Source organism: Ptiloglossa arizonensis, chromosome 11 (assembly GCF_051014685.1).
Source record: "Ptiloglossa arizonensis isolate GNS036 chromosome 11, iyPtiAriz1_principal, whole genome shotgun sequence".
NCBI classification, from domain to species: domain Eukaryota; kingdom Metazoa; phylum Arthropoda; class Insecta; order Hymenoptera; family Colletidae; genus Ptiloglossa; species Ptiloglossa arizonensis.
The window spans coordinates 13,971,295-13,990,500 of record NC_135058.1 but is presented as its reverse complement, the minus strand read 5'-3'; the positions used below and the strand labels follow the sequence as shown (position 1 = coordinate 13,990,500).

The window sequence follows — 19,206 nt, the reverse complement described above, 5'->3', positions numbered from 1 at the left end:
AGGACAAGAGGGGAGGGCGCGAGACCGAATAAAGGAGTCAAGTGGCGTTACGCGAGAACACGATACCGAGGATCGGTTAAATGCTCCGGTGAAGACTATTGGGCACGGTGGGGGACGTTCTGTGGACGATTTCCCGTGAAATCGTTCCGATAGAGTCTCGATGGATCGACGTTGACTTTGGACGATCACGCGCCAATTTTGGTCTTTGGGTTATATAATCTCTTGAGAAGGTGAGGAGTTATGAGAGAGAGAGAGAGAGAGTTGTGAAATGAATTTTGATTTTTACGTTTAGGTTTATTCTGGAGAGAGGAAGTGGCGAGAGATTGTAGAACGAATTTTGACTTTTATCTTAAGGTTTCTTCTAAGGGGAGAAAGTGATAATAGAGGTGTAGAATAAATTTTGATTTTTAAGTTAAGGTCTCTTTTGAAGATAAGAAAGTGATAAGAGGGAGTTGTAGAGCAAATTTTGATTTTTACGTTAAGGTCTCTTTTGAAGATAAAAAGTGCTAAGAGGGAGTTGTAGAACAAGTTTTGGCTTTACGTTAAGCTCCCTTTCGAAGGGAAAAAGTGACCAGAGAGGTGTAGAACAAATTTTGAGTTTTACGTTAAGCTCTCTTTTCAAGATAAAAAATGACACGAGGGAAGTGTAGAACGAATTTTGATTTTCACATCAAGGTTTTAGAGTTGTGGAGAATCGGGAATTAATTGCGCCGAGATTAATTCAGATTTTACGATAAGCTCGTAAGCGATAGTTACTATAATTTAATCCAGAGGTAGTGATATTTATCTCAAGACGAGACCGTGCCTCGCGTGTATCGATAAGGTAAACGAATAGGATGACACGACACGAGTGAGCGAGACAGAGCAATATCGATCGAGTCTCGCATTATTCCTGCATATGCTTGGTGGTCGATACTTTAAAGCGATACTGCACGCGTACAAGACAGTGAGTCGATGGTGTAAAATAAAAATTTCTCTACTTCTTTTTATTATACCTTTATAAAAGTATTATCAATCAGCGGTTCTCTTTCGAGAAGATAACATTATATTTATCTTCGTATAAACATTACTATTACATTTTCCTAAACAGTTGCTTGTAAAGGGGGAACTACACCATAACCAACCCTCTTTGATATTTCCTATTTAAATGAATTTTAAATACTATTAAATATACTGATCTACTTACTGTAAACTAAACTTACAAATCTACAAATTTTCTTCGAAAATTGCAATTTCATCTCCTTGGAAAACTGAAGCACGAACTCAAAAGACTCGATCCTATCCGTAATGATAATTACTCGATACAGATTCTACTCGAAGTCGGTTTCTATATTCTCGCAACGAATTGAAGCTATTATTTCGTAGTCACGCGCCGAACTTCGACGCAAGTATAAACGTCTTATCAGCGGTGCGGAACGGAGTCGTTGCTCCCGCCGGAGAAAACGTTGCAAATTTTATTCCATTCCTTCGTTTCGCCGCTATCGTATCCGGGTCAATTTAAATTCCGCCGGAGACTCACGCGGAAAGCCTAAAGGAGCTAATATAATCCCGGGTACAAGGGGTAGCCAGTACGCCTGGGATCTAACCTGCATACATTTCCCAAATAGGCGCGTTAATGTTAAGAATACCGCGCGCGTGTTTTCACGCCGTGGGGGGTGACCGAAAAAAAGAAAAATATAGGCGTGACGAAAATGTCAGAGGGGTGGCTCTGAATCTAGACACCGGATATAGCAACCTGTATCTTCTATCCATCGCGAGATCATTTTCTGTAGTCGCTCCCTCTTCCGATTTTCGGTTCACGAGAAACTCCAACAGTGGAGAAGATTCTCTGCAACGACGCGAATAAAAATTGTTATTAGAATATCAGAATTTATCCGTGACGATTAATAGAAATTGTAATATTGTTATGAGAAAGTGAGGGAGACACTTAGCTATCGAAACGAACGATAATTTTGTATTTAAATATTGCTGTATGAACAATTGATAGAAAATATTCTTAAGTTAGAAAATTCAATGCGAGATATTCCGTTCGTTATTTAGAAATCGATAAAAAAATACAGAGGAAGCGATTACACGTGTTCGTTATTAACGTTAAAGTAATGAGTACCGAGAGAATACATTTTCGAAAGGAAACACGTTGAGAAGTAATCGCTGGTTTCTTATTATTATTTCTTGTAAGGCTCTTTTACGGATTGTACACCGTCGAACAAAGAAGTCGATACCGTGGAAACTTGTACTCGCTAATAAGATCGGCTCGCGGAACTCCATTTACCGTGATAGGTTTCGCGATCGGTAATTCCAGAAATTGGATGACGACGTAAGGTAATTCGAGTGGTCTCAAAGGAGCGCCTTTAATTCCGTGTAAATACGCGAACGAACAATTTACAGCTCGGGACGAAACTCGCGATTTGACCGATAATTCTGCGAAGTTATGCGCCACCCGAATTTGCATTGTAAATCGCGATGTCGCCGCTCGGATCGTTTAAGGAACGCCGACAAACTTCGTAATCGTATACAATTCTCGGAGTGGCGCTTTTTCGTTGAATAATTATTAACGCCGTCCCGTTTCCGTGCTCGTTGTCGTCGACGTCCTCCGACGCATCTCCCTTAAGGGGGCAGTCTGGCAATTTCAGATAATAAAATCGATTTTTTCTTCTTTTTCTTTTTTCATCTTCTCCAAAGATTTTTTGCCCGTCGAGTGAACGGTTCAACCGAAATCGTGTACACGACCGAGGCAATTTTTTTCTTTGTCATTTTTTCAGTTAAGAAAAACAAGGAAATTCGTTTCGATAAAATAAAGTATAGTTTTTTATAGTACAAGGTAAACGTCTATTAATTTTCATTCCGGTCTAATTATTCCTTGGTAGAAAAATAAAATTAGAACGAACCCTCAATTTTCGACCCAAAATACCAGACTGCTCTCTGAACTTGCGTCATTGATCGGAGGAAAAGTTTAAAGCGATACCATTGACCTGACCTTATCGCACAGATCGATCGAAAAAACGATAATAAATTCGTTGCTATGAATTATCCGATTTTGTTCCAGATTTGAGTGATCTATTATTGAGAATTCAAGTGTATTTTTAAGAATCAGCGGCATCGCGAATATTAAGTTCTCAAGACTAATTTCATTTGTAGTTTATAAATATTTTTATCGAATCCTGCGAACCACGATGAAGGTCTACTTCGAATATAAATATTTCTTTCCGCGCGAACTAACGTTGTCACTCGTAACGAATAATAAGTACTTGTTGCATCTGAAACGAGCGAAGAGGATATCCAGAATGAAGTAAAAAAAATAAATTTACGATAAGAAAATAATTACAGTGGCGGGGTGCACATGCTCTTGCAAACCTAACCTACAATTACGCTCGAAGTACGATAGATGTCCGTTCCAGTTTCAGAAGGGACTTAAAGAGAATAAATAATGGGGGACAATCGACAACTGTCATTTGCGACAATTAATAATAATAATACGTTCTTATTGCACCTTAAAAGAGTTTAAACGCACTCTTCTTAATTACAGTATAAAGAGTTCGTAATTACGGTATAAAGGTAGACCACATGCTCTTGCGAACCTAACCTAGAATCACACTTCGAACACAATGGATATTTAGCACAACCTCGGAGTGAAGGTAAAATAAACAAATAAAGAGACGAGTGTATCGGTCCTCGTTGGGAAAAGCACGAAACTGAAATACAACACACTTGGTGCGTAATTACCAAGTCCAGCTTCTGCACCCCGTTCGGACAAATAGCTTGCTAACAATAGTACGAACAAATTCTCCTCATCGATCAAACGCGACCCACTCGCCTATACAGCGTTGCAAATACGCTTTGGTCCGTTTCGTGAGCATCGATTCCTCGCTTTGGTGTTCCATCATATTCGGAAACGACGATAAAGAAGCGCTTGTTCGTTACAAATATTCCCCCCTCTCTCTCGTCATCGTCCCCACTCCTTTCGAAGGAGTCGAAGGTACCAAGAGCGAAGAAAAAAAAGAGAAAGAAAGAAAAAAAAAATAAAGAGAAACGCAAGTTATCGGTAAAGAGATAAACATCAATTCCGTGGCGGGGTCCCACTTACCGACACGATCTATATCTTCTTGCGTATAGTAGTGATGCATCGTTGCTGCTAGGTCGGCTTGCGGTAGCAATTGAATCACTCGGGGCGACAGTTTATGGCCGTACGATGATCATCACGACCAATACAGCGGTCACTTTACTCCGCTATTACTCACTTCCATCTCAAACAGTCGCGAGACCGCCCATTCGCCACTTCCTGCACCGTATTGTCCCTACGGATCCCCGCCGGTTCCAGATCGTTACGCGCTATCGAGTTCCTTCTTCGAAGCCTCACGGACCCTAACCCCGCGAGAAAGTTCCGAAAACGCGTGCACCCGGTGCACGTATACGGTTCGTGGGCCGATAAATAGGTCCTAGGGCTCTCGAGTCGTTTACCATTCACCGTTCGTTCCCCATAGAGTTCACCGTGTCACGGATGACACCGAGCAAGTGTACCCGTGACTGGTCTACGGGAGCCGGTGATCCCTTTCGCGATGCACTTTGCCCGTTGCCCGCGACCGATCCCGCGATCCCCGCACAACACGCGGCCACTGGAGGCCTCGACCGAGCTGTTTACACGCACGTACGCGCCACTTTTCCCTCCCGTGACGTTGGCTACGTGTAAATCTCCGTCACTGGCACCGCGTTGGCTCGCGGTCACGCGCAAGGTCCGCCGAGTAACCGACCGTTTTAAGGTTATGAGTGAGACGCGGGTGAGTCGGATGCTGCACACTCGGCTCGCGGGTTCACGGCGGCCAGACGGCCGCGTTGGACGGTGCGCGTGGCCCGGTCGTGTCGGTTCGCGAACGAACGGCGTCGACCGGCGGATCGATCGATGTGAATTTTTCTAACGGCACGGTGGCATCAACAACAATCGAAACGCGGGGCAAAACGACAGGTCCAACAACATTGTGGCGGAACGGTGGTCCGCAAGCCGATTCTGCGCACAATGTCGATCACACGGCAGAGAGGCTGACGGCGGCCACGCTACACGGAGCGGCGACAGTGGCGCCATCCTGGCTCCCATCGGAGCGTCGATCGCCGTACCGGGAGGCGGCACACGCCGACCACCCACCCGACGCTGCCTACCGCCACCTACTGGGCCCCCCAAAATACCCACCCCTCCCGCCGCCACCACCGCCGACGCCGCCGACGCCGCCAACCCTGAATCCTCCGCGTCGCAAACGTTCGTCGGCCTACAACCGCCTCTCGTTCTCTGCCATCCACCCCCGCGCTCCAGCCGACCCGCCGCCGGTAGCTGCGGTATCGATTGGCCCAGTTGTCCCTCGTCAGAACGCGGCGGTCGCTTCCAACATCCGAACGCCGACCCTTCTTCCTCCTCCTCCTCCTCTTCTGCTTCTTCTTCTTTCGAAAGGTTCTTCCTCTTCTGGTTCCTCTTCGTCCGGTTTCGGTGTCTAGGTGTCGAGCCTCCACGGGATGGCGCAAGTTGCGAGATGTATTTTAATGCCTAGTCCAGGGAAGCTAAACGGAGAGGAGGCGAGAGTGGTTGGGGTCGTCGAGGGAAAGTTGTTGATGGCTCGCCGCTTCAAGTGGTCACCACTTGGCGGCTGAGCCCGGGATTGAAGACGGTGGAGAATGATCGCGTGAGATGTTTAACCTTGTTTGGGAACCGTCGATGATCGTGTGCGCGATGAAGTAGCGGTACGATGGTTAGCTAACGATAGATTTTTTTTTTATACGATGCCTAACTGAGAAATGGATAGTAATGTCGAGGGTTTTGTGGTAGGGGCTTAAAGCGGTAGAGATATTGTAGAAGATGCTCAAAACTTTTGCCAGTGATCGTAGGTGCGACCAAGTAGCACTGCCACTTGGATCATGGTAGAACCTTCGTGCAGTAGAGCTTACTGGTAAGTGCTAAATTGTTGCCAGTGATTGTAGGTGCGACCAAGTAACGATGCACTAGTTAGCTGTCGATAGATTTTGACAGATAATGCCTGATTTACAAACGAGTAGCACTGCCACTTAGATCATGGTAGGGCATTCGTGTAGTAGAGCTTACTAGTAAGTGCTAAATTGTTGCCAGTGATCGTAGGTGCGACCAAGTAGCAGTACGGTAATTAGCTATCGGTAGACTCTGTCCTATTATGCGTGACTAGGCTAGTAGAATGGGTAGTAGTATGGCTTGCAACACGGTAGGGGCTTAAAGTGGTGTAGATCTCTAGGAATAAGTGCCAAATTGTTGGCAATGATCGTAAGTGCGACGAAGCAGTGGTACTCTAATTAGCCATCGATAAATGTTGACAAATGGTCCGTGACTAGTAAATGGGTAGCACTCCAGTTTGCAACATGGTTGGGCCTTAAAGTGGTAGAGATCTCTAGGAACAAGCGGTAAATTTCAAATTAACGACAGAACTACTTTAACGAGAAATTTTATTCGTGGAGGTTATGAAAGTTACGGTTAATTGTCTCTGATCGCAAATCACTGGTTGCATTCAACCGTGCATGAACGATGTTCGATGTGCCAGGTACGAGTTTGACGACTGTTCTATAGGTATTCCGTAGTGTGCTATAAGACACTTTAGGTGAACAGCTGCAAGGGGGGTTGCATTCGGAGATAAAAATAGATCAATGCTTCGTGCATGGCAACAATGGGGATATCTCTATAACGGTGTCGGATTTTTCATTATTATTTTATCCCGATTTCATTCGTGAAGCGATGGCCTATATAGATTAGGAACAATTCTGGAAGAAAGTTTAGAATTGCCTTGGGAGGATCACGCGTCTCCGAAACTTAAAAAAATTATTACGTTTAAAATTTGAATTTATTAAGAAGACTCTAAATTTGGTATTCAGAGTTTCGGAAATGCTCCGTGAAAATGGGTCGATTTTCTTGCCATTTATTTTCAATCGTCAATTTTATCCGCTTTCCTCGAAAATTCCCTGCGAAGTGGAGTTACCGGATGAGTTAGAATGGTTACCTAACTTCCGTCCCGTTTCGCTTCAACTAGTCGAGGCTATCTTAACAAAAAGTATCCTAGTTGTTGAATTGGTAAAGGCGAATCAATTGCATGGTCTACGCTGTCTCTGGACTTCCCTATCCGAGGATACTCAAACAACTTGCTCATGGAAGGACAGTTACTAAACTGCAGGATCTCAATTGTAGACGGTTGTTACGCAATTTGGAATACTGCAAGAACTTTCGATCATGCTCGGAAATCCACCGGGCGACATTGCGCGCTTCCTGGGAAGACTTCTTCGAGCATCGACGTGCAATTTTGAAAGGACGAACTTGGAGGGATCGACGAAACTATCTTTGCGATTGATTGAACGTTTTCACAGAGTTTAGCTAAATATTTCGGAAACATAGTTTTCAACTAAAACGTACTCTCTCCTTTGCAAGGTATACTTGGTTTTGGAATCGATACCGAAAGATAAAGACGAATCCCATTTGGGAAAATTGTAGCAAGGAGAAAGGATCGTACAGACATGCCCAAGGGTCCCGGTATATAAACTCTTGATCGCGCGATGCTCTCTGACAACTCCAAATATTTGTTGCATACACATCAATGTATATGTGTGGATTGTTTCTTTTAAATACGTTTTCCCCCAAAACTATTGGGTTGTTGTCTTCCACCTACACCGTGTAAGTTTACTAAAAAGGATTTTGAAAATTTGGGCATTCGATCGTTGTTCGATGTACGGAAATGTACTGCAATGGATGCTAGGGTTTGTTATTAAATTTTGTCGTTTTCAGCGTGGATGAAGTTTATTGGACTCGTCTAGTTGGGTGACTGCACACGAGTGTCATATATTCGTACACTCTTTGCAGGTTGAGCGATGTTGGTACGTTTGTTTATTTGCATTCAATTGGGTGATTCCGCGACTCATCTTCCTTCGGGGTGTTGACCTCAAAGTTGAGTTACACCAACGTTACGTCAACCTCAGTAGGCGATGAAAGAGAGGGCAACCGGGTTGCAAAACTGCCAAGACTGGGACCCTCGAGGCGCCTAGTCTGTAAACCTAGGTGGCCAAGTATTCCAACGCCCGAGGCGTTGTCTGGAAGAGAACACGCCCTGGTCTACTGCACGATGTTTCAACGCGTGAACTCTCCTTACAAATGTTTGGCCTTATTCCGTCCTAAGAGGGAACGCGCAGCCAGTGCACCCTTTGAGCGCGCTGCTAATGTACAGTAGTTCTCGCTTTCGAGCGACGAAATCGGGACTGCCTGTTATCTTGAAAGCGGTGTAGGTAGCGATTTGTGTTCTGTGCCGAAGCTAATCAAGATTGCCAGCTGCTACAATCTGTTACCAGAACATCGTGGACGAGACATTGATATTGCCAAGAATCGAGTAACAATGAAACACGTTGACAATTCTCGCGAGTGTTGATTCTCTCGAAAGCGGGGTAGTCGTTTGTATTTCGTGCTAAGACCAATAAGTATCTCGGGCTGTTAAAATATGTTACCAGGACTATGTGGACGAGTAACTCCTATAAAAGGGTTGAATCGGAATAAGGTGGTGATTTCCGCTTTCAAGTTCTGTGTCGCTCGAAAGCGGGGAAGGTAGTAATTTTCGTCTCGCGCTAGAAAGTTAGACTCTATCACCGAGTTTCTATAAGTAAGAGTCAATTATATGAAATTCCAAGGCTCTCGAGTACGAGTTTTTGGGATTCTTGAAAAATTCAATAAGAACAATCGACGAATGTTTGTAAGGCTCGTGGTATCCGTGAAGGGTTAACGGCGCGTGGTAAATAGTGGTGGGGAGTGTTCCGTGACTAGAATAGGGTGTGAACGTTGTCACTTGAAAGCGGGAGTAACCGTATCACCTGGATGGCCCTTCAGAGGCCGAGCAAACGGCTCTGAGGATCTCTCCCAGGTACTAATAGACCCGTGGGTGCGCAAATTTTTCCAAGGAAATCCTCGAATTCCCCGCTGGCTCTGCGTTTCCACCCTGCCACGCGGTCGGCCCTCACCCTTTTTGCGCGCGACGTCATAAGGAGGGAAGCGACCTCTGCGGGAACACAGGAATACGGGGCAATGGTAGCCGGCGATCGTGACTAGAGCGAGCCAGAAAACAGGAGGGCGCATAAACGACAAAGGACCCTGGCATTATTATGTGCCGGGACTGAATGCATGACAATGCCAAGCGAGATTCTCTTTCTTCCTCTCGCTCACTCGCCCTCTCTTTATCTTTCTCTCTTTCACTTTCTCTCTCCCTCTCTCTGTCTGGTGCCCTCTGTCTCTCTTATTCTCGCCAGGCTACGTCTTTGTCCCCCGGTTACTCCCGCGGGCGCTGCTCAAGCACCGTTGTGGGACCACCGCTTCACAATGCTACGCTAACAAGGTCAGCAATTAATGAATCGCTGGAAACGCGTCGCCATAAAAATACGGGAAATCTATGGGGACCGATGTATTATTAATGAACTGACCTACACGCCTCCGAATGGAACGATCTCTTTCCCTTTCTCTTTCCACGGGACGGGATGGATCACAATTGAAGAAAATAAACAAAAATTTCCTTTCGTTTAACAATGAAACGTCACGTAAGATTCCGCATTGTCTGGCGCAGGGCGTTTTACACGCTTCGCGTATTCAAACCGGGGGTAACACCGATCCAGAACGGTAACTCGGTGGCTTTGTTGCACCGAGAGACATTTTTTCACGTCTCGCGACGATTTACCGCGTTTGAGAATTCTTCCAACCGTTGCGTTAACAGCGGTTTGAACGAGAAAGATTGCGCGTGGGTCTATACTGACCCGTAAGTACAAATCTTGTACAAACACTTCGAATGAAAATTCTATTACCGTAATCGTAACTCTCTTCATCTCCAAAGAAAGTTTTATTAACGTTATAATCGAAGACTACGAAAGTCTGTCTGGGTCTGAAAAGACCCATATGGGATACAACGAGGATTAAAAATATTTAAATATTGTTACGAAATTCTCGAACAACCGCTACGAATATTTAGTGAACACTTTTGTACAGTTTTTCTTCATTCTACGAACGAGTACTCGATGTCACCCGATCTGCATTCACTTTGAAAATGGTCACCGCGTGTCGAGGTCCGTTCGTTCCGTGCTGGGCGTTTGCCAATTTTTCAAAGACAGCCGCCAGATTTCGCGACCGATATCTCGCTTTCTTTTGCTCGTCACGGAAAGTGGCGCCCGGTATCATTGCAATTTATCGCTGGGGAACATCTGTCCGACGTATAGTCAGACAGGGCGGAGAGTATTCGACAAAAGGGAAATGGAAATTGAAACGCAAGAATGTGAATTTTTTCACGGACTCGGGTTAGCGATTTCACTCGTTAAATAATAGGTTTGCCCCGTTACGGGACACATTTGTAACGCCCTAGCGACGCTTTTGCAAGTTGACGAGTCCCTTTGTCCCGAAACAGAAATTGTTGAATTCGAATACGCGTTTGATACTTTCCGTTTTGTAGAAACTTTCCGTTTGTCCTCCTCGCGAAAACCACGGTTTCTACTTTTTTAGACAACGGACGAACCGTTTTTTTTTTTTTTACCTTTTTTATTGCTTCTTTTTGCGAATATTTTGGAACTACTGGTAAAATAGCCTTTGAAGACTCGCTCGGAAGCGATGAGCTGGATTCGTCTACCGTGGAAACGGAAAACATCAAAAATTCAGGGCAACATGACCCAGATTTAACCGAGTGATATTTCTCTCTAGTTATGGCAAATAATGAGTATCTTCGTTCGTATCCTCAAATATGAAATGAATAAGAATGTGCACAATTCTGGACACTGGGAATAGCACGGAACTCTATGGAATATGTATAATTGGAATACATATAATTGGAATAAATTAGGAAGAAAAAGAACGATTGCTCTGTTCAAATCCTTAACACCGATTCAATAACCACACTTTCATTGCTACCCCAGCAATATCTAATCGATTCATCTTAGAGATCATTTAATTGCAGAACGTGGACAACTCAATGGCAGAAATCCATGCTTCGTAGAAACGTGGAGCACATTTCAGACACAGATAGCGTAACAGACAACGTTAAATGGTTACGGTACACGGTCATCCTGTACAGGGTGTCTCACGAAGCTGGGTCTGTGCCATCAAAGAGGGTGGAGATAGAAAGATTGGCGATAAGACAAAATGGAACGGTTTTCGATGCTTTAAGGGGACATTGTGCATCTCTGTGCATTTATGCGGTTGTAAAATCCATTCACAGATCCTTTTACGTATATTGCCGCGTTCGATATTATTAATAGTAAACGACAACGCGTTTATTACAATTACATACGAGAGGATGTAATTGAAACGACAATGTCCACAATCGCGTCAATAATGAGGTTTCGATGCATCATCGTGAGTGATATTACGAATAAATTCTCTTTATATTTCCAATGCAGTGTTTTAATTATACATTCATCGTAATCTGTTCCACGTATCTATGAGAATGATGCATGTACAGTACGCATACCAGAAAATTGCATTTAGAGTTATGACGGGTACTATTCATCAACTATCTTCTCAAGCTGGAAAAGGATGTGTATTTGTTTTTTAATAGTTCGAGAAGGTGGGCTCTGAGTCGGATCCAATATAACCCTAGATGCAATCTTCTCGCGCGCGAACTATACATTCACTATTCCAGTAGATCCACGAAACAGTTCCTGCAAACATATATAATACGAACACTGCTTTTGATACTGTCTCAACAAATCGTCGAGTAACATCGGATAAATTCCTATAAATTACATTCATGACACCATTAAATCGTCAACAAATATGCCTCCCCGTAACTCGATATTTTCGTTTACCAAGCACGCACAATTATTTTTTATCATTTTTCCAGGAATTTCGTATCAATTTTTAACAATACGCGAGGAGATTGCATTTGGAATTACGACAGAGGCTGTACGAACGAACAGGACCTCCCATAACTCCGGATGCAATCTCCTCGCGCGCGTACTGTACATCCGCGATAGAAAAATACGCGCATATATTTTCGCAAATGCTGCTCAATTACCCGATTTAATTAAAGTTACAATTACGAACGGTTCACCACCGTCCACCGTTCAAATTTACAACGCTCCACGTAACCGAGTAAAAGTGTAGCAAAAATCGTAACGGATAACACGTTTCGAGGAACGATCTATATATTGTTACAAAGAATGAAAAATTGGTCGTTATCGATGGATCGTAAAACACACACAGGAGTCCCGGGTTTCGAAAACCGAAATGCAATTGCACTTTGCAATTGCGCGCACATACATTACCAGATAACACCAACAAAGGAAGATGAAGCATCGGGGGAGAGGTACGGTGCTCCATTCTGTCTTATCGGGTAGTTCCCTATCTTTAATCGTTCGGATGATATACACCTGTCCCAATTCCGTGGGACGGCCTGTATCGCGGGCCGCGATACGTTTCGATACCTCCGTCGATATCATCGTTTCCTCCTGTCCGTGTTTGCACATTCGGGGCCAGACCCGCGATACGAGCGAACGATTCCGAAGATGTTTGAATGATGAATCCAATATCACCGAGGGCTGCGAAGCGACGGGAGAAGCGAAATACACCCCCGGGACAGAAACCGTTTCCCTAAAACAGGCCAATGAGCCGTCTCTGTCCAACGTGGACACATCGGGGACTTTCGGGTGTCACGTGTGTGCGTGCACGTGAGGGGAGTGCGGGGTTGTGGGGTGTGGGGTGTCTATGCACGCGCACGTTCTCGTTTCTCGTTCTACCGGCGATGCATCATACGTTACAGATTGGTTTTTAGGTAAAAGAACAGTCCTGTAATAGTGTGGACATTTGACGTAGCCGAGAGAAATGGTCGGAAAATAACGGAAGTAAAACGACCCCCATTCATCGTCACGTACCCGCGTCCGTTGGCGACGATTTAAAAAAAATTCTTTTTTCTTTTTCTCACCGCGCCGACGAATCGTGCTTTTACGATTTCGTTTAAATTACACGAGAAGCGGGTCCGTGTACGAACGAAAACATTACTTTGGAAAAGTGAACCGAAGCTCGCCGAACGTTTCCAACCGTCTCTCGATATTTCGACTCGGACGCGCGTCGAGAATTAATTCCGCACTGAAAATTGTTCCTCTGTTGGGTTATTCTTCGAATTAACTTGCCATCTTGCGAGCACGATTTGAATATTTTTTTAACCGACCGGTACTCGATTCGTGCGAATGAAAAGGGGGTGAAACGGGTTCGCATAACCGGGTATTTCGTGCAATAGGAGCTTACTTTCCCCACCATCTACCGTTCGAGGCTCGTTCATTTCTATTGTCCGAACTATCGACGGTTGTTTAGATAGTAATTAGCTAGAGTTCGGTCGATCGAGCATCGCAAACAATCTCGTCCATATAAATAGAGTTCCATTGGAATTACGTCAAAATTTTCAACCCCGAACGATCGTCCCGTAACTTGGAAAGTAGTGGACCAACTTTCACGATTTGCATCGCGAGCTGTTTCTCTTCCTTGTGATTTTTTACGTTCGATTAAGAGGAAGCATTATATTTCCAGATACTACACACCTTTAAGTAATCCATAAAAAAAAGACAATACCTCGAGGAATAAATTGAACCAATCTAAACAACTCGCGACGTGTAACGAAATAGTAAGCTTGTGAATGTCTCGAAAATTATTGTTTCGAAAGTGTCGAGGGAAATTGTTGAAAATGTTGAGCAAATATTTATCGCGCTCCGTAGATTCCAACGGAACACTGTACTCTTGTAAATTCCATAATCCGCGATAACCGACGTTGCGATCGACGTGATAGAAATTTCTATCGTTTAAAGAATCGCGATATCGAGAGAAAAGTGAAACACCGCTGAAAAAGGAAAAAAAAGAAAGGAGAAAAGGTTCGTTAAGGGATCCGCGAACAATACGAAGCGAGACGAAGCGTTCGAAGCTATTTAAAAATCATGCCGCGTAGCTCCGGTTGCGGAATTTCATCCGCGGGAAACCCGCGCGCAATTAACGGATAATTCGGTGTTCAACGTAAACGTTAGAGCATTCCTTCGGCGCCCTAATGTTTGCAAAGATATACATCCGGCGAAAGTAAACCACTGCCGACGGATTCCTCGAAGCTGCCGGGGCCACTAATTACAAGGGACGCTAAATTACATAACTTTCGCGTTGGCTGTATGTTCTAATTTGGCGCGATCGTTAAAGGTCGGTCCACCACCCCCCTCCCCTCCCGCGCGCGGCTCGGTTTATGCATATTCAAGAGGAGGGCATTTTTTTTAACGAGCCTCGCAACTGAATCCGGAAGAAACCGGTTGATTTATTCCACGTTGAACCCACTCGACGTATCCGCTCTCCGCGCCACCTTGACGCCCAACGCCCCCTAATCATCGTTTTGCAAATTAACGGCGGTCGCATCGCGTCGTTTCGCGGTTGATCGTGGGATCGCGCCGCGAATATAATGCACCTATGCGGCATCTCCAATTAACGCGGATGACATCGTTGCATTCCAATAGACGGAAATAAACGCGGGTACGGCACGAACGGTCAGGCGTACCGCTTTCCCGCACTTATGCGCGCTCGCGCGCGTATACGGAACTGTTTCTCGTTATTGTACAATCGCTCGCGGACCACTCGACTATCGTATAATTGCCTTCGGTGTATACGTACACTTCGTTATCTACGACTCATCGGTGCTAATTATCTTCTACCGCTTTTCCTCCTTATCCCTCCCCGCACCCTTTTCCTTTTCTTATTTCACCCGTGTTTCTTTCGACCTCCTCTTCCTGTATTTCCGTCTTTGTCCGTCTCGGTAGACGTCGTGGAGAGTTGGCCAGCTTCTTGCCCCCGATGTTGTAGGGCAACGTCGTTTCCAACTCGAAACCCCGGAAAAAGTTAATCCCCTAACTTTGAAGTGGCCAAGGAGCTCCGACCACTCCGACGCGACGCGACGCGACGCGACGCGAGCCCAGTCCCCCGAGGAGGATGCACGGCGTCGATGCCCTGGATCGCCTTCCAAGGAAGTTTTACCGAAACCTTAATTCCCATTCAGGAACAACCCGGTTCGATGTACGTGTTCGAACACGTGTAGATTTTAATCGTTTGGGATTTGATCTGTTTGAATTTTTTGGTAATTATTCGAGCGAAGAAAGTTGCGAGCTGAGTAGAAGGTGTGCAAGGGGATTATATTTGTTCAATAATAATGTATAGAAATGGTCACACGCTACCGTTATAGTACGAAAATTTACTCGTAACGTAAAAAAGAGAAAATAGAATTGTAGATTGGGTACTGGTCAAGACTGGATAAAATTATGTTCGAGTTAGAATTACAAACTTTTTAATTTACCAACGGCCAATGTAGAATGCGAGGATTGTTTAAATCGTGTCGTACAGTCAGCTTCGGGTCACGAATCGGCGAAGAGTTCCGTTACGTACAATTCGAACGCGAACGTGGCGCGGCTCTAGCTGCGCGCGCATCGCGAAAAAGGCGCGCGTAACCGTGGTACAGCTGCACGGCGTTGCGCGCGCTGTAAATGAAATTCCCGTGGCAGGGTCACGCGGCCAGATGTACGGCTGATTGGATCAACGAATCGAAACTTCACGGCGAGTCGCGGTCATTCGATTTCGTCGACTCGGGAAAGCTTTCGTCGATGGGAGGAAAGCTGGACCGCGAGCGACCACCGACGAAAAGTTCTCTCTGGCTGGCTAGACGAAAGGCCAGAGACGAAACGGTGGGGAGCACGAAACCGGGGTGAGGGGGAGTAACTCGCGAAGGGAACGAACCAACGAGGGAGAAGGAGCAGCGAACGAACACAACCACGACGAAGGGGAGAGAGAGAGAAGAGTGACGAGAGCACATCCACCGAATCACAAATGAGTTGCGAGACTCGATTAAGCATCTTCCGGATGCATTATTAAGGGTACCGGCTAAAGGGTGCGGTAAAGAGGAGCCGCGGGACAGGGAGAGAGAGAGTGGACGAGAGCCAGAGGGTTGGATAGAGCGGTTCCAAAGGTGGAGGGGGAGGGTGCAGAGGAGCGGCAACTAATGGGTTGTAACTAGTGTGTGCAGCGGATTATACCTTCTCGGTCAAGCCGCTACAAGCCACCGCACGGAGGAGCTCGAGTGCCTGCCGTGTGCGCCTCGGAGAACGCGAACTCGGATACTGGTGAAGAGAGAGTGGGAGAGAGAACGAGCCGGTCGAGGGAGAGGCTTAACCCGAGACTTTATGAATGCCCCGGCGCGGCGCAAGAGTTCAGGTAAGATAAGGGCTTTCCGCACCCTCTTTCGTCCCAGTCGCCTTGCCGACCGCCGTCAGACAGGTCTCCTCTTCTCTTCCGGCGCGCCGAAAATGCGCTACCGCTACCAACCCCACCCCCCTAGCGCGAAATCCGGCCAACGTTTTCCCGAACACGCAGGGCCTGGCTACCAGGCCTCGTCCTCGAGTTACCCTGCAAGCTTTAGGGGGGCAGTAATTTCGGATTAAAATCTCTTTTCTTTTTTTTTCTTTTTCTTTAGTTAGTTAATTATCTCGGAGATTCGAGTCTTGGAAGCATTGTTCTGGAAAGTTCGGGGTACTATTTGGAAAAATTTGGAGTGGTATAAATGTTGGAATTGTATTATATTTTTTTTTAATGCAACAAACGATCCTCGATTTTCGGCCCGAAATAGTAGACTGTTCTATTGTTAGATTTCGTTAACTTCTGCAATTTAATGCACCCTCCCCGCTTTCTTGTTAATATTCAAACGGTAATATTTCGTGCTCGCTAAATCACCGTAACAAACTACATTCGGCCTAAAATATTAGATTGCACTCTTATCTTCAGATTTCGTTAACTTTTGCAATTGAATGCACCCTCCCCGCTTTCTTGTTAATATTCGAACGCTAATATTTCGTGCTCGCTGAATCACCGTAACGAACTACATTCGGCCTAAAATATCAGACTGCACTCTTATCGTTAAATTTCGTTAACTTTTGCAATTGAATGCACCCTCCCCGCTTTCTTGTTAATATTCGAACGGTAATCTTTCCTGCTCGCTAAATCGGCGAAGTTTCGCCCCGTGACGGTGTTCGGGAGGCCGTGTCACGCTACGGGGTAATTTCGTTGTCGTTTACGGAAGCGAGACGCGCCGTGGACAACCGAGAATAAATTAATGCACAAGAGAGGAGGTTCTAACGCACCTCCGCGATGCTGGTCGGTCCCGAGGTTGCGGAGGTCGTCCACGGACGACGGTATCGAGTTTAATTGAAAAGGTTCGGAACAAGTAAGCTCTGCAATACTCGCGCGTGGAATTATCATTAATATTACGAGGAACGAGGACAATTTTCAAGAATTGAGTACAGTAGAGAAGTCTATTATCCGAAGGAAGCTCGTTATCGAAAGAAGCTGAACTCTTCTGGTCTACTTTCGGAATGTTTCGCTCGAAAGTGGGGTGTGTAGCGATTTTTATCTCTAATCGAGGCAAGTAGTATCTACCTTCCGATATGAGGAGAGCGAATGGGTACGGAAGGAAGAAGAGAGAGAGAGAGAGAGAGAAAGAGAGAGAGTAACAGCGAGAGAGACTCGCATTACATGCGCTCGCTAGCCGAAACTTCAAAGCGACATCACCCGCGTGGAGTGTCCATTGCTACTCAAAAACACTCTTTATTATAAATTTATGAAACTATTACAAATTGTCAAGGTATATTCGGTAAAAGTTAGTGCAAACTCTACGTTAAAAATAATCCCAAGGTGATATTTCGATGCTTGGAAAGATATCACGGTAAATACAGAAATTTTAATTTTCGTCCCGTTACTTGAATCCGGGGATAAGAATTCTCAATTCTTACTACTTTATTCTACAAAGAATATAGAAAAATATAAATATTTCCAAAGATCCCCTAGTTCTTCCTCCTGTCCAGACTGAAACGCCCCTCGAATGCATCCGTTGAATTGATTAGAGCGAAAAGGAAATTAAAATTGATCCGTCGAAGGTTCACAGCAGACACGAGTGGCCATCGTTGGCTGTCAGTTCCCGCCTCTTTCACCATTTTTTCCGGCTCTCCTCGTTTCATCAGTAGCCGTGACTCCGCCGTTTCTCCGAGGGTGTCGCCTCGGCCGGGATCCGAGCCACTTTTATCGCAGCGCCGTTCACGTTTATAAGCGCGAATAAGGATCGAACGAGGTTCTTGCGCGTTATGAAATTGAAATCCCGCCTTTACCGTGCGCGAAGTGCCGCTCCTTTCCTTCTCGGGCTGACCTGTCGTCCCGGTTATGGGTGCTTCCGTACGGAATGGCAGGGATCGGACCGTCCACGAGACGTTTTACGCTTCTTACCAGGAGCATTCGGACCTGGCTGGCCGAAACTGGCCATGCCGCGCTGTATAGGGTTTTTGTTTCGCGCTCCTCGAAGTTCACAGGGACGTAAAACTACACGAAACGCGGCACCGCTCGTTTCCACCTATTCCTTGCCATCGACCTCGGTGTCCCGTGACCCCGCTTTTACAGAGCTCGCGCGAACAGACCTCCACCTTGCGATACGTCCTCCATAGACTTTACGGGTGTGTAAAAACGGCGATGAATTTCTTTATTTCCGTATTAATATCCGGCTCGTTCGAAACGATTGCCGATCGCGCGTAATTGACCGGTAGTGTTTCGCTTCATTTCACGTTCCTGGACAGAAAATACATTACGAAAGATTGTACAGGGTGGACAGCTTTAACCGTGAATCGACAATTCAATTTTCTGTATTTTACAAAATTTTCGATTTTTAGAATATTCTCTTCGGAGTGCAAACGTGATCTGGGCTGAAACGCAGTGGACACACGGTTAGCACTTCCGTTGGATTTATTTTTCCTGTGTAAAATTAATCGTTTAAATTTCGACCTTAAAAAGCAAAAAACCGTAGCACACGAAACGTTTACGATTTAGTGAAATGTAAAGGCTACGTTGAATTTCGTTGATACCATCCCTAACCTAGCTCCCGAGTTGCGTTGAAATGGTTAGGTAGGTCGTCCTCTGCTGGAAGATTATTTTCTGTGAACGTTTCTAGATAAATTCCAGCCGCACAAATATTGACACAATTTCAACCTCTTTCCGAAAACATTTAACGTGCAAGCCTATTTGGCTCGGTCCGTGTCGTTTGAGATCTTCAAAGTGATTTAAAATGTCTCGGACCGGTCGTTATCAGGAGACACATCCGAAAAGGACGTTCGTCCAAAAAAGGGGTGAGCTAAGCGAGGGATTGGCGACAGGTG

General features: G+C 45.4%; 1 protein-coding gene across 7 annotated transcripts in view; it reads right to left on the bottom strand.

Moving 5' to 3' along the window:
• The window catches only part of Ten-a (Teneurin-a transmembrane protein), a 990,045-nt gene that overhangs the window by 374,410 nt on the left and 596,429 nt on the right, over nucleotides 1–19,206 (bottom strand). Inside the window, exon 1 of one of the 7 annotated variants that reach the window (XM_076323563.1) lies at nucleotides 4,085–4,592. The exons of the other annotated variants lie outside the window; for them this stretch is intronic. Coding sequence (XP_076179678.1) covers nucleotides 4,085–4,124 — 40 coding nt within the window. The 5' untranslated portion in view covers nucleotides 4,125–4,592. Of the gene's footprint in view, nucleotides 1–4,084; nucleotides 4,593–19,206 lie in introns of those variants that run through there. 7 annotated transcript variants of the gene reach the window in all.